A 16594-nucleotide genomic window follows, 5' to 3' on the forward strand; every position below is an offset into this window, starting at 1 on the left:
ATGGGCTTTAACCCAAAACCTTCTGCTTTGATTTTCAAGTGATAGTGACGCACGCCACACTGGAGGTTAAAAGGACAAACATGTCTTCATAGTCATTAACAGAGCATGACGTGGCCAGGAATACATTGGGTGTACAATTTTCACATCAATTTCATTCAGGTCACACCAACATTAGTGATGTCAGTATACTTAAATGTTAATGTTATGTTGACAGCACATTTCAGATCGTATAATGTTTATAGTAAAAGTGGACTTAACTGCGTTACATTGTCTGAAGTTGTAGCGGGCTGTGCATGACCAAAGATCGTATATTCAGAGAGGACGATCTACCGCATGGTGATGTACAGCGCACACAATGTCCTACACAAAGTATATTTGCAGTCAGTCATATCATTTTCTTTTATCACTTAAAAAAATACAGAGGACATGACCTTGGTGTAGGGCTGGGCGAAATGGACAAACACTGATATCCCTGTATTTTTAGGCCGAATCGCGATATACAATATATATATATATATATATTGGTATTTTATACCAAACGTGCAAAGTGTTTAGTTTAAACTCAACACCACATTACTGTTACTCCGAGTGTACTGACAATTACTTTAAAAAAGTATTTAACTTAACAAAAAGTAATTTAATTATGAAGGGAATTACTCTTTAATAAAGTTAATTAATTACTAGGGAAAGTCATTTAATGTATTTCTTAAAAAAAAAACTTTAAATTTGTCATATGCAGTTGGGAGAAGTTTATGAGAGCAGCGTGTGTGTGTGTGTGCCTTTAACAGACGGTGTCTTTTGCCAAGCGACATGTGACGTCAGTTAGCAGTTTAAGCTGAACTGTATTTGTTAGCTTTAGCAGTTAGCAGCGGCACTGTCACTACACGATCGGCCAAGGATTACGACACATCCTGGACTTGCAATTTTTTACGATAGAGCTTCTGCGACGTCATGTTCTGTGATATTTGAAAGTTTTAATAATCCATCCATCCATCCATGTTCCATATAATAAATAGCTAGCCCAGGAGTAAAATGGAACACAAATATAAACATGAAAACAGGGTGTATTTAAAAAAAAAAAAATCAGCAACCACTTTCACTCCTCTGTCATTGCAATGAATGATGCATGGGGGCGCCATTGACTCCCATCTCATAATTGATTAAATGTTGCACTTTTTATATGTACAATAAAAGTTTTGTCATTTTATTTAATCTGAGCAACAACTTGAGGCAGTTTAATGTGGATTAACGTGGGCAGAATTATTATAGTGTTCCAATGTTAAAAGGATAAAGCCATTGTTTACAAATTTGGTAAATAAATAACCAAAAAATTTATATTTTGATGTTTTCTTACTGTACCGAAAATTAACCGAACCGCGACCTCTAAACCGAGGTGCGTACCGAACCAAAATTTGTGTGTACCGTTACACCCCTAATTGTTATTCAAATAAAGATTACAAAAAATAAACCATGGTAACAGTGACGGCTTGCACGAACATAACTGCCATAAACTAAGCAGATATGAAGTAACAGTGTTTTGGCGCAAGCGTGGACTGATCGGGTCTTCCTGAACCGATCGTGTAGGGACAGGCAGTTTGTCGGCTCTGACGGCTGTTCTGTTGAATCTTTTCACTGGCTTGTGTTATTAGGAGGAGCCGTCGCCCGCCACCGGAGCTACTGTGCGGGCACGTCGGCTGTGCGCGAAGGCAAATGTGGTGGGAGGTCGGTGTTGACAATGTACAAAAGCAACTCCCTTCTCGCGTGCCAGACCCTTTCTTAGCTACGCTTCGTGCCGGGTCCCCCGGCGGCGCCGCACCGCACCAGTGGCAAACGGCCACAACAAAAGCACATCAAAATATACTGGTATGGCTGTATTGTCTCAAATATAATTCTATTGCTAAAAAAAACGGTATTAACTGTGATACTGGTTAGCGCCCAGCCCTACCTCTGTCCTCAATGGTAGTTACGGCCAAAGCTTCATTCTTCAGACAGGAAACCATATTTTTCTTTATACATTGTCATTACAGTCTTTAATTTAGATGACTCTCATTCTGTATTAGTAGTGGAATTTGTTATTCAAATCAAAATTCCCGAAGTAGGAAGTCCATCTGTGCCATTGCGTTGCTGTAGCTGCATTGCTTCCTGTATGAATGACTCCCACACTCGCCAGATGAAGGTGAAATTCCTTTATAAAAGCTGTTGTTACTACTAGCAACAAGCTGCCTGCTTCCCAATGTTTTTGCACTGGTTTTGAGGACAGAAGCAGTATAAGGTGTCACAAGTGTGTCTTGACCTCTGAAGAATCTTATGTTCCATTTTCCTCAATAGAATAATACTGTATGTGGAGACAGTAAATGTTCAATCAGAAGCTGACTCCTTCTTAATTTAGTCGCGTCCTGTGTGATATCGGCTCAGCATGCCGTCTGGACTAAAATAATATTAGCTGCATATGGATTTTTGCACAACACTTTATCATTGTATTTCTCTAGTTTAGTTTGTATGTACAGTACTGGCTCTGAACGGTAATGAACAGCAATCTGGAAAAAGTATTTCTCTTCTCTCCAATTATTATCGATTAGCCACCTAGAACAATATCACATTCATAGGACCATCTTTTACTGTATGTAGACTGCCCACTGGGTTTTATTCCTAAGTTATTTAAAAAGGTGACAATGAACTGGATGCCCTATGGCCTGATAACTTGCAGACTTCAGTCACCTAAAGCGTGTTTTGACCCTGACACAAATTCCCCTTCCCATTCCACACTGCTGTGCGCCATTGGTGCCATCTCCGGTATGAGATTTCAGCTTTCGTGTAGGTGCTTCCCTGCGTGTTGACAGTTGAGCAGGTGGAATATGAGCTGTTGGCCAAGCTTCCTCCAACACCTCTCGGGTTCGCATGGTCACCACTTTGCATGTTTGACATGTATCGAATCCTCTGCTAGCTTCTTGTTGTATCCTCTTTATGCAAACGTGGTTTCCTCCTAAGTCAGACACGATAGCTCTGAGTAAAGATGCAGTTAACACAAACCTGTCCACACACATCAAGAATGATTAATTAGTATACTGTCTCTTAAACAATGATGTTCCAGTAGCCATCGAACCTCGATCTGTGTAATGTGATGGGACTCACAGTCAGTCATTACTTCTGCTCGACATAACTGCAGTAATAAAATGATGTGCACGATGCTGCACAATCATAAAAGATTAACATTAATCCTCTAAGCAGATGAATTCCAAGTTTTCTAATCCGTTTTTGGGAAGGCCCTTTTATGTCCCAGCATGACTGGGCTCTTGTGTATAAAGTAAGATCCAGGAGGGCATGCTTGGATGAATTTGGAAGACAGAACTTTACTTAAATTTTAAGCTATGGATGTAACGATATGAACGTTTTATATCACGGTTATTGTCATCAAAATTGTCATCTTTCATGCGGCGGAGCCACTGGAGGGGTTTGTGGTCCGAGCAGAGGCTGAATGAGCGCCCCAGGAGGTAGTATCGGAGGGCCCCGACTGCCCACCTGATGGTGAGGCACTCCCTCTCCACTGTGCTATACCTGGCCTCTCTTTCGGATAGCTTTCGACTGATGTAAAGGATGGGTCGGTCGACGCCCTCCACCTGCTGGGACAAAACAGCTCCCAGTCCTCTGCCCGACGCGACAGCCTGCAGACAAAACAGGAGAGAAAAATCAGGCATGTGCAGGACCGGCTCCTCAAAGAGGGCCTTTTTAACCCTCTCAAACGCCTGCTGGCACTGCTCCGTCCACCGGACCAGATCTGGAGCACCCTTTCGGGTGAGGTCAGTTAGTGGGCTGGTCAGGTCCGCAAACCGGGGATAAACCTCCGGTAGTAACCTGCCAGACCCAAAAACTGCCTCACCTCTTTTTTCGTCCTGGGGATTGGGCAGGCCGCAATTGCCGCTGTTTTGTCTACCTGCGGGCGCACCTGCCCTCCTCCCAAGAGGTACCCCAAATACTGTACTTCCGTCCGGCCAACTGCACACTTCGCCGGGTTGGCGGTGAGCCCTGCCTGCCTCAGGGACTCGAGCACTGCCCCCACCCGCCGCATGTGCTCTTCCCAGCCGCTACTCTGGAAGATGACGTCATCCAGGTAGGCAGCCGCGTATGCAGCGTGAGGTCGCAGCACCCGGTCCATGAGGCGCTGGAACGTGGCGGGCGCACCAAACAAGCCAAACGGAAGTGCCACAAATTGGTACAAACCTTCCGGAGTTGAAAAGGCAGTTTTTTCCCTGGACTCTGGTGACAAGGGAATCTGTTAAATCCAGTGTCGTAAAAAAACGAGCAGTACCCAGCCGATCCAGGAGCTCGTCGACCCGGGGCATTGGGTAAGCGTCAAAACGTGATATTTCGTTCACCTTGTACTTGTACTCAAACCTTTTATGGTTAAACAATATGAACTTATTAGATACACTGTGTCTTTCTTATCATTCTTTGGCACAGGTCATCTTTTTTAGCACACGCCAGCATAGAAGGGAGTTGTGTGATTGTGTATGCCATCTCGTTTGTCTTGTTCCTGGAAAGCTGAGCACTACTTTGTCAGCTAGGGCCTCAGAGAGTTCGTACTTGCACAATAGGACATTGTGCCTGTCTCTGTCAGGGAACTACCTTTTATTCAGCTATTCATTCACACAGTCCGAGCGAACGGGCTGAACCTGACACGGCCGGGTGAAACCACACAGAGGACTGCCGCCTCTGTCACCCCCTCTGACAACCCCTTGTCACTTCTCTCTCTCTCTCTCTCTCTCTCTCTCTCTCTCTCTCTCTCTCTCTCTCTCTCTCTCTCTTGCTCTCTCTCTCTCTCTCCCTCTCTCTCTCTCTCTCTCTCTCTCTCTCTCTCTTGCTCTTGCTCTTGCTCTCTCTCTCTCTGTCTTTCTCTCTTTCTCTCTCTCTCTGCCTGTCTGTCTGTCTCTCTCTCTCTCTTGCTCTTTCGCTTGCTCTCTCTCTCTCTCTCAATTTCAATTCAATTTCAATTTAAAGGGGCTTTATTGACATGGGAAACATACGTTTACATTGCCAAAGCCAGCATTAGAACACAATCGAAACAATTAAAATGTATCAAACTTAAACACCTATCGAAATTAAAACTATGTACAATTAAAATATAGGTCTATTATAATAAATAAATCTGTGGACAGAGTCGTGTCACATTGCACCTTAAAAAAAAAATGTTAACACTAATTACAATAAAATGAGAATAGAATTAAAAAATAATAAATCTCTCTCTCAGTCTCTCTCTATGTCTTTCTCTCTCTCTCTTTACAAGTCAAAGAGCTGCATCTCTTATCACATTTTTTGCAACATGCTGAAGTCATCTCCTCTACTGACACAGCTATGCTATTCTTTGCCTCCCAGGCCTACTGTCTAACACGCACATACGATTGTCAACATTTCCTGCCAATGCAATTTTGATGCAGCTGCTGAATAAGATATGTTGTGTTTCTTTTAGTGAACACATACTGTAGGTTTTCACTTTTTCACACAGTTTAGCTATCATTTTCACTCCATGCGTGTTGCACACCCACACAAACATATGCAAACACACACGTGCCAACACACATATTTGTGCAGTCTCTTCCAGCCAATCATTGCTGCTAGAACTCTCTGGCCTAATTCTCCTCTTACTGATGTGTGTTTGCGTCAGTAAAACTGTTGTCGTACAAAGCAATGGACTTGAGTGACACTCTGCGCAAACAAAGAGAGGTTAACTTCTCACAAACGCTCAGATTCTTCCGGAATTTAGCTAGGCATCGTTTAAACAGTTAATGCAAACTAACACTGCATTACATTATACAGCGCTGCAAACACTGCTGCTGTAACACTCAAAATATCTATTTGAGCTGACATCATTCTCATTGATCTGGCTGGAAATAATCACGTGTTTAATAATGATATTGGATGAGATGCATTAGTGACACTTTTTAATCAACATATAAGCAGTCAAAGTAAAGCTGCTCATTGCAATAACATGCATAATCTGTATTTTATTACTTTTTTTTATTTTCTGGCCGGAAGGAGGTTGTGACTACAGTATGTTTATCTACTATATGCTCCACCATGGTCAATAAAAAATTAAAAACCTTTTATTCATAATCTTTAGTGTCCTTTAATGGCACTTGATGAGATGTACCAAAGTCCCGCGTTGTTGTAGCCATCCCCCTCGTTCAGATGGTCACAGACAATGATGGCAGCAATGGACGGTTGACAGTGCACGTGTTTGCGGGGGTATTTATGCAGAGGTATGAGCCAGCTTGACATGTTTCCAAAGGCGCTATTGTCCCTAGGATTGTTAGTAATTCACCTTTTGAATGTGATATTTTTGAGAAACATGCTGACTCACCAAGCCTGCTGATCCCAGTTGTCACCAGCACCTGTTTGTTACTGATAGTTGTCGTCTTGCTGCGGCAGCATGAAGGTCCACAGACCAAAACACTCAAACTAGGCATTAACTAGAGCTGGACAAATTTGGTAAAAATAATAATCACAATTATTTTTATTGATATTGTAAACATGATTAATAACATTATTATTTATTAATTTGAAAGCACAAGTATTTTTTCTAATACCAAAACTTAACTTTAAATATAGTTTAGAAAAACGGATATAAACCACAACAAATAAACCACAACAAGTAAATAATAATAATAGTAATAACAATAAATTTAAATAACAATATAAAAAATACAATAAAATTAAGTGTTTCTGTTTTAATTGTTTTTAATTCCATTTTTTACCCGAGAGATAAGAAATAACAAATAATTGAAACAAGAGTACAGTAGTATAAAGAAAAATATATTCTTATTCTCCCCAAGTCCCATAATGAGTATTTGATAGGAAAATCTTTCTTTCAACAGTTCTTTTGTAAACATCATCTGCTTTTACTGTTTCTTAAATTGGTTCACATTAGTACATTGTTTAAGATTTTTACTTTATCCATTCCGTAGTTTAATCCCACATACAGATTCAAAGTTGTATTATTTCAATGTAATTTATTTCAAAGATTTTACTTCTCTCCTCTTGTTTTTTGGCAGCCCGTTATTTTCTTTGTACCGTATTTTTCGGAGTATAAGTCGCACCGGAGTATAAGTCGCACCTGCCGAAAATGCATGATAAACAAGGAAAAAAACATATATAAGTCGCACTGGAGCCCGGCCAAACTATGAAAAAAAACTGCGACTTATAGTCAGAAAAATACGGTACATGTTTTTTGCGGTTTGAAAAAGTACAAGATCTGTTAGTTTCTATATTTTAGATTTGTGTGTTCTCTATGTCTCGCCTTACAATTATTCTAATTTCTGACTATTTTTTTTCTGCAGTACTGTTTGTGAGTCAAGAGTACTTTTATAATTGTTCCCCCATATCTCACACAGTAACTCAGGTATGCTAACACCATTGAACAGTACAGGGTATGAAGTGACTTTTAATTCAAAAGTTATTTTGCTTTATTCAATATTGATATATTATTTGCCACTTCATGTTGTATGTACTTGATGTGGGTTTTCCAGCTCATTATCATACTGTAACTCCGAAGAAATGTTTTTTCTTGCACTGTTAATGTTTACACCATGTATTGGTATTTGATTTTGACTATTTTTATTACTTTTTCCAAATAGCATTGTTATAGTTATACTTGAAATTCACGGATAATCTGTTTTTATCAAATAATTTTTTGGTATGTTCATTCCTAACTTTACCCTTTTAATTACTTCCTCTGTGTTTTCTCCTGAGCAAAATGTAGTCATGTCATCCACAAATAATATAACTTGTGGTCTTTTGGGCTTTTACTTATGTTGTTTATATATATAGATTGAATTGTTTTGCTCCCAGTATTGACCCTTGGGATACACCACAAGATATATCCAAGCAGGCTGATGTGTGTTATCCTAGCCTTACGCATGGTTTCATATTGGTTAAGTAGCTTTTCACCCAGTTCAAAACCTCTCCCCGAATGCCATATCGTTCTAACTTAAGTATTAGGATATTGTTATTGTGTCCAATGCTTTTGATAGATCCATAAATACTGCAGTTGCAAATTGTTTACGATCTAAAGTATTGCGTTAGTAATTCCTTCGGATATTTCAGTTAAAGATTGACCGATATGTTTTTTTCAGGGCCGATACAATACTGATTATTAGTTGTCAAGGAGGCTGATAAAGGATATTTGGAGCTGTAAACATCAGTTAACAGCTGGACAAGGCTTAAAGTGATTTTTTATTTTTTAGGAAATGTCAGATCATGAGCAACATAATATTTTATGCGGCGCTAAAACATCTGGGGATCTCACAAGCACCTTTATTACGCATGTCTAAAAGGGAGCATTACATTTGCATTTCAAAATATGGGAAATCTCCTGAAAATTTGTAAAAATATGAATAACTTGCAAGCTAATCAATTTTATAGCAGTTTATGGATTTAATACATTATAAGATTTCATTGTGATAAACTCTAAAATATTGGTTGGTTGGTAGGTTGAATTTTATTTCGAACATTTATGTTGTCTGTCTATCTGTGTTGGCCCTGCGATGAGGTGGCGACTTGTCCAGGGTGTACCCCGCCTTCCGCCCGATTGTAGCTGAGATAGGCTCCAGCGCCCCCCGCGACCCCAAAGGGAATAAGAGGTAGAAAATGGATGGATGGACATTTATACAGTTTCAATTTGATAAGTCACATATTTTCATTTCTCGTTACAACATGTTTGAAAGGAAATAGGAAGAAGCAAAGCTTTGTTTATTCCTACCCCTTATCCACTTCATAGCAATTATTAGAACATGTTCACTTCCTGTCTTCAAATTGTCACACAATATACATCTATTATTTCTAAATAGTAGGATTGATATAAAATATATGATTTCTTAAATATGGCAAACATTTAAATGCAACTAATTCTGGGATCCCTCATGTAGTTTATAGGTGAGATTTTTTTTAAGCTGGCTGACATCATTTCTTCCTCAATGACCCCGAGAGGAACAAGCGATGGAAAAATGGATGGATGTTACAGAAATGTGCTGCTGCCTGCTCTTCTTTACGTGTTATACAAGTCTCCTCTTTGTCCATTTACACAAAGTGTGGATGTTTAGCAGATATACTGTATACTTTCCGTCTCTGTCGTGTTGTAATTTGATTGAATCACGGAACATAAAAACTCACCGCGCTCTTTAGTGAACCCGCAAACTGAGGCAATAGCAAAAACACACAAAACGGGTGGAAGAAGGACAGAAGGAAGGAATGCCAGGAAACAAGGACAATAGCTGGAATTCTGGGCAAAAACGTAGTTGTAAAAAAAATTATATATATATATATATATATATATATATATATATATATATATATATATATATATATATATATATATATATATATATTGTCCGATACCGATAAAAGAAGGCTGATTTTGATAAATGTCAAATATTCAGCGCCGATAATTGGCCCAGACAATAATCAGTTGATCCTTAATTTCAATTAGTGCCATTGATGTTGATATATTGTCTCTGTATCCAAATTTGCTAGCGTACAGTAATTTATACTTAAATTTGTCTGATCTGTTGTTGAATCATTTTTCAAGAATGTTAGAATATTGTCGGAGTAATGACACTGGTTATTAGTTAGTACACTGATGTTTAACACCTGAAATGATAAATTACTATATGTATCCATTCATGGTTCTCATGGCTTTCATAAAAAAATCATTTTCTTATCGATTCCTTTATAATCATTATTTCCTCTACTGTCATATCGGTTAGAAAAATGTAATTGGGATTTCTGTCTGTTATTTTCATAATCATCAGATGTTGTGTCTTTTGGCATATTTTCTTCCAGGTTTGGTCCAATATTTACAAAATATTTGTTGAAGTCTCTGACTACTTCTTCAACATTATCCTTTTTAATGTCTCTATCTATAAAGTATTGAGGATATTCTGCTTTGTTATGGCCTTTCTTGATTCTACTATTTAAGATGTTCTATGTTGCGTGAATGTTATTTTTGTTTTCATTATTAGGGGCCGTATTGTGATTTTTTTTTCTACATTTAAGCATTTTCCTAGATAATATTTGTTTTTAGTCAAAATTTTGCATAGATTATGACAGCTTTTTGAAAGTCCCTTTGGGGTGTGCCGTTTTGTGGACGGTCTTAATTACGTGCCTCCACTTCGACTGCGTCTTCTCTAAGGCTGTGAATCTTTGGGCACCTAACGATTCAACACAATTCTAGATTTAACATGATTCTCGATTCAAACTGATTCTCGAAATGTATTATTTGGTGAAATAAGTATAATCAAACTTTTTCCAAGCAGGTTACAGGTTAGTAAAGCTACTTTTGGTTCCATGGAGATGGCCTAAAACGTTTTTTTTTTCCCAAATTGATTTTTGAAATTTACGAATCATTTTAGAATGGGGATAATTAAGAATCGCAATTCAGATGTGAATTCATTTTTTTGAGCACCCTCACTCTTCGTGTTGTCTGCCATGTTGCAATATTTAGCATTTCCATATCGAGTCTACTGACAGATATGTTAGAACTATACGCTACTTTGTATTAGAAATGGCAACACTTTAATACTTTATCATAATTTCCTTTCCTACTTTTATTGTTTTTATATGTTTTATTTTTGTGTTCAACTTATTCTGTTGTTTTTTCTTAAATTGTTTGCATAATGTGTGGGTTTTTTTAAACTAGTATTTTGCAATGCTTTTTTTTTTGTTGCTTTTTTTTTGTGACTAGTCTTAGTGAACAGTTTTTACTTTTCAATATTGTAGTTACCGGTACTTATCGAAAAATAAGTCATTGGTGAATATATTCTTAATTAGAGTGGCACTTTGTTCTGTTCTGCTTGGTTTAGTGATTTTTGGATTTTTTTTCAGAGCCAGAATACTTCACTTCAATACCAGGAAAAAGGTGTTACAAACTGGACTTACCAAAACCATTATTTTGCATTAATTGAGAATATTCATTGGAGCAAAATCCTGATTACGTGCTGAGATGAAATCAGTCATTATACCATGTTACATAATTTTATAAAACTGCCTTATGCTGCCTAACACACTTTAATGTATGAATAGTCACAGGCAGCAGTGAGCAAGCAGATGACGGAAACTGACCTGTTAGACACATTGCCAGGCAACTGTCTCATCCTAGGGAAGTGACAGATTCATGCACAGTCTTAAATCAAGTGCATTATTGCACGGATGTCTCAATCGACAAGGTCAACTGGTGCAGGAACCCTAAGAGTCATAATACACAACCTGCAAGGAACCACCAGCAGCTCCCAGTCTGTCTGAAAGTAGACAGTGACCATTGTCACGGTCTCTCTGTGCGTTTGTTTTGCGCCACCACAGTAGGAGCAGTCAGTGATGCTGTGAGGAGGGCGGGGCTGAGTGCCTGCTTGTTTGTGAGGTGATATCTCTTCCACCAATAGTGTTTCTACTAAGACAGCTTGGAGTTTGGCTCATACAGTAACTACTCTGTCAGTTTGGTCATTTGAGCGTTGTTTCAGCAAGACTGTTTTGCACTTCGATCATATTGATTGGAGAATGGAGGCTTTGATACCATCACCGGTTAGAGTAGGAATGACACAAGTTCCAGGTGGAACACACAACATCAATGTTTGCAAAGAGAGGAGAAAATAGAATATATTGTATTATACGGATACATACAGTAATTGTTCTTTCCTTTATCTGTCCTTTCTTTCTCTCTCTCAGGTGACCCAGAAGAGTGAGGTTGGTCCGTCACAGTTGTGAGGTTGACAGTTGGGCTGATGGTAGGTTTTCTTATTTTCTTTTTTTTCTATTTATTTAAAAAAAAAATTGCTAATTCTACTATCCCACTCTACTTTGTAGCAGTGGTCCAATTAAATTTTGATTTCTTGCAGTTGTATAGAGTGTCAGTATGTAGCCTTTCTATTCCTCTGTCAGACCAGCATGGCTACTTGTTCCTGAATCAAAGATGCACTCTCACTTTTGGTCTCAGACCTCCACAGAGCCGTCTCAACTTTGCATCATGCCTCAGACAGACCGCTGACTCTTTTTTTTTCTTCCTCCTCATCTTTCTGTGCAGTCTCAGCAGGTGGGCCCTCCCCCTCTGCCTTTGAGGATTCCTCAGGGCCCTGCTTTTCTGACCTTCACCAAGCCCCTACTTCTGTGGATCTTTTTGCAGCCGGCCAGGGCTCTGCCGCTGTAGGCATGATGAGACGTGGGACCAGCCTACAGAGCCGCCGCAGCAAGGGGTCAGGATCCGGGAGTGGAGACCGTGATCCTCTCCTGAAAAGCAGCCCACAGGCCGTGCATCGCCGCTACACTCATGACCCACAGCTGCACACCAGCCGCCCCCGCTCCTCTTCTGCTACTGATACCACACCCAGTAGCCCTGCCCCTGGATGCACAGGCGGTGAAGCTGTGCTGTCATCGGGGTACCAGTCCACAGATGAGACAGACAGGGTGAGTACAAATGTTTTCAGCAGGCAACTGTCAGTCTAGAAGACACTTTTTGACAGCTAATGCATTTCTGTATGTGCTCCAGTTTTGCACACAGTAACAGCAATGAAGTATTAAAAACAAATACATGTTTAAGCAATTTTACTTGGGTGGAACAAATAAAGCTACATTTACATTGTCAGTATTTAGTTTTCAGTTATATATGTTTGTAACATTGTTATCACCTAAGGTATCATTTAATACATCATTAAAGGTCATACTTTTTATTGAAAACTATGTATTATTTCAGTTACTAGTGGCACTTCAAAAGAGTTGGATCAACCAGACACTAGATGGCGCAGTGAGATCAGTCAAGTTTCAAGGAGCAATGGGCTTGGTTCATTTGGAGGGTATCCCTGCATTATAATGTCGGAGAATGGTTTTGTCACATCAATTGTGTCTCTGATTTGAATCTATGCCTATCCCAGGATGTCACCTTTCCTTAGTTTCCACATCAAACCTATTCCAGCTATGTCTGGATGACGTGACACATGTAGTGATGTATGATGGCTAGATGTAGTGATGCACTAGTTTGACCCCTAAGATAGTCTCAGTCATTTACTATCCGTGCTTCATTCCTGCACTGCAACATAGCAATGTCAGCCAGGTCATCCTAGTGCATGGTCGCCGTAGTTACCCTGCAATCTGCTATATGCGGCCTATAGCTTCGCCTTGATGTGGTTGCCATAGCGACACAGCAGGCGGCTCTGAAACATTTTTGACATCCCGCAGATGTCGAAGGTGACATGTCTTTATTCTCGGGCATGTCAGAATGACAAATATTGACACCAAGACAATTTGTTTTTCTTTCTTTCTTTTCCTAAACCGTTTCCTCCCGTCCGCTCCCCATGTCTTTATTTCCTCTTTCTCCCTCACAGTCGCCCCTCATTGGTTCAGTCAGCTGGACCAACCCTCCCTCCCCCCCACCCCATAACCTCCCCCCTCATCTCACTGGCAGGAAGCAGAGGGCAACCTTGCCTTGTCGAGATGAGTTAACACTAGCTTTGTTTGTGACAGCAGTTTTGTTATCAGCACTGTTTTAATCAAGCGTTTAAGAGGAAGATGCGGTGAGGTGTGTTTGTGTGACTGGATATTGGGAGAGCATGTTTGAGTGTCTGTGGGACTTAGGGCAACGCAACTGAGCTGTCTTTACCTCTGCTTGCTCTCCCTCCCTTGTATCATCCCTCTCTTCTCACTTGTTTACACTGTGGACAAATGCAGCGTGGACCTGAGATGTGTGTGCACAAGGATATTTGGAGAGTGGGAGAGTCACATACAGTATGTGCTTTCAAAGTATGCGTGTGTGCGATTGTGGAGTGGCTGATGTAAGGTGGAATGCAATTTGAAGGTAAATTAGAGTTGAGGGGTAAAGCAGAGGCTCCAGCTGTAGTCGGGCAAGATGGTGCAGCGCTTCAGCCTTCGTAGACAGCTTTCAAAGGTAAGATTGTGGTCACTGTCACACTGCTCCTCATCTACTGCACTGTGGACAGTGAACGCACAGAAATGTTATTAAGGCTTTTGCATACTGTGTATTGCTTTACTTCTTTGTTGTCTTGAAGTTGTTTGGAGCTATGTCACTTTCTATTACTTCAGCTTTGTAGCAGTGATAACGATGGTACATGGGGTGAAAGCTCACAGTTTGGTCACAAATGTACTCAACCCTTAGGTCATTTGATCCATACAGTTACTGAGTAGTTTTCTCAAGCCTTGTTAAACTGTAACTTCTGCTTCAGCTGCAACTATGGCAGCCTACTGTATGAGATTACTTGGTGCAGTTATCCATGCAATGTAAATATTGGAATTGCAGTACATTTCAGAGTTATTTTCAATTCAAGGTTAATTTACTATTTGGGATGTGCAGATTGATCAGCCACCGGTCAGTGTGAATTTTCATGAAAAAAAGTATGTGATCGGCCATTGCCGATTAATGCCTTTTAATGCTAATCATCAAACGCCGAAATTGATATGAAAACGATAAAAAAGGTTATTGAAGAGATTTCAGAACCTATAACATATATCAGCAACCTATCATTTCAAACAGGCAAATTCCCAGATAAAATGAAAATAGCAAACATCGTACCGATTTATAAGACTGGAGACAAACACCAGTTACAAACTACATACCTGTTTCTCTACTTCCACAATTTTCTAAAATCATTCAAAAACTGTTCAACAACAGATTAGACAAATTCATAAATAAAAACGAAACACTCACAGATAACCAATACGGATACATAGCCAACATCTCAACATCAATGGCATTCATCGAAATAATGGAAGAGATAACGAATGCAATTGATAGTAAAAAATGTGCTGCTGCAGTGTTTATGGATTTAACAAAAGCATTTGACACAATTAATCACAACATCTTAATAAACAAATTAGAACAGTATGGCATCAAAGGGTTGGTCTTGAACTGGGTAATAAGCTACTTAACCAACAGGTAGCAATACGTGAAGATAGGCGAACACACTTCCACAGAGCTGAAAATATTTTGTGGCGTACCTCAGGGATCAATACTCGGACCAAAATTGTTCAATCTCTATATAAATGACATTTGTAAAATTACAAAGGACTTAAAGTTAGTATTATTTGCAGATGATACAACAGTATTTTGTTCAGGAGAGAACACACAGAAGATAATACAAATAACAGAATAAATTATCAAATTAAAAAGATGGTTTGACAAAAACAAACTATCTTTGAATCTCAGTAAAACTAAAATAATGCTATTTGGTAAGAGTAGAAGAGAAAGTCAAACACAAATAGAGATAAACGGAGTAAATATTGAAAGGGTAAAATAAAACACATTTTTGGGTGTAACAATAGATGATAAAATGAATTGGAAATCTCATGTAAAAAATACACAACATAAAGTAGCAAGAAAGACGTCAATAATGAATAAAGCAAAACATATTCTAGACCAAAAATCACTTCATACGCTTTACTGCTCGCTAGTGTTACCATATCTGAGTTATTGCGTAGAAATATGGGGAAACAACTACAAATGTGCGTTTCATTCACTAATTAGAACAATACATAATGTTGGATATAGAGAACATACAAGCCCTTTATTTATTAAATCACAATTATTGAAATTCAACCATTTGGTGCATTTGCAAACAGCTAAAATTATGTATAAAGCAAACTATAACCTGCTATCCAAGAATGTACAACAATTCTTCTCAACAAAAGAGGAGAAATTTAACCTTAGAGGAAAATCTAATTTAAAACGTGTATGCTCGTACAACACTTAAAACATTTAGCATATCTGTATGTGGAATTAAATTATGGAATGGATTAACCAAATAAATTAAACAAAGCACCAATATGATTCAGTTTAAGAGACTGTTCAAACTTCAAGTGTTCACAAAGTACACAGAACAAAAATGATGATGAGCTGTTTATGTATTTAATATTTGTTTGCTTACTATGGTATATTATTTATTTATTATTTATTTTTTCACTGTTCTGTTACAGAGAACAACTACATTGGATAAAATTGCTATGGTATGAAAAGGGGTAGGATTAAATAAGCTCAGTTTCTTCCTACTCCTTTTCGGACGTGCTGTAATGAAACAACTGGAATTGTGTGATACATAACATTGTATCGTATGCATGTTCGAAATAAACTGAAACTGAAGCTGAGATAGGCTCCAGCACCCCCCGCGACCCCAAAGGGAATAAGCGGTAGAAAATGGATGGATGGATGAACTGAACCGATCATGTCTGGTTGACAAGCGCTTGCAGCTGATTAAGTGTTTCCATACACAGTGTGGAGTTGCTCCCCTTAACTAATAATAATCACCTCCATTACAGCAATAAACTGCACTTTTTAGTATCTGCAGTGTCATTATCAAGTATTACGACGGGGATAAACATGTTATACAGTGTAAGCAAACTAGGTGCAGCCATTCTAATAGCTAAGCAAACCGCTTAGCTACAAACATCACCAAGAAATAAGACCTTAGTAAACTTTAGGAATATACATAGAACCGCATTGCAGCAGAGAGTAAGCAGTTGATTAACAGGAAATTAATATGCAGGTTAATAAGAGTTGAGACAGGATAATATAACAGCACCTGTTGGTGTGTCAGCATTGTCACAGTCAGTT

The 16594-nt window shown here is 39.0% G+C and overlaps 1 protein-coding gene across 3 annotated transcripts in view; it reads left to right on the top strand.

Moving 5' to 3' along the window:
• The window catches only part of tmcc1a (transmembrane and coiled-coil domain family 1a), a 152938-nt gene that overhangs the window by 65838 nt on the left and 70506 nt on the right, over window positions 1-16594 (top strand). For 2 of the 3 annotated variants that reach the window (XM_072913509.1, XM_061982085.1), the window contains 2 exons: window positions 11710-11768; window positions 12065-12444. In XM_072913509.1, coding sequence (XP_072769610.1) covers window positions 12190-12444 — 255 coding nt within the window. In that variant the 5' untranslated portion in view covers window positions 11710-11768; window positions 12065-12189. Of the gene's footprint in view, window positions 1-11709; window positions 11769-12064; window positions 12445-13444; window positions 13919-16594 lie in introns of those variants that run through there. The other variant, XM_061982109.2, reaches the window with a different exon arrangement.

This window comes from Nerophis lumbriciformis, linkage group LG01, assembly GCF_033978685.3.
Source record: "Nerophis lumbriciformis linkage group LG01, RoL_Nlum_v2.1, whole genome shotgun sequence".
NCBI lineage: Eukaryota > Metazoa > Chordata > Actinopteri > Syngnathiformes > Syngnathidae > Nerophis > Nerophis lumbriciformis.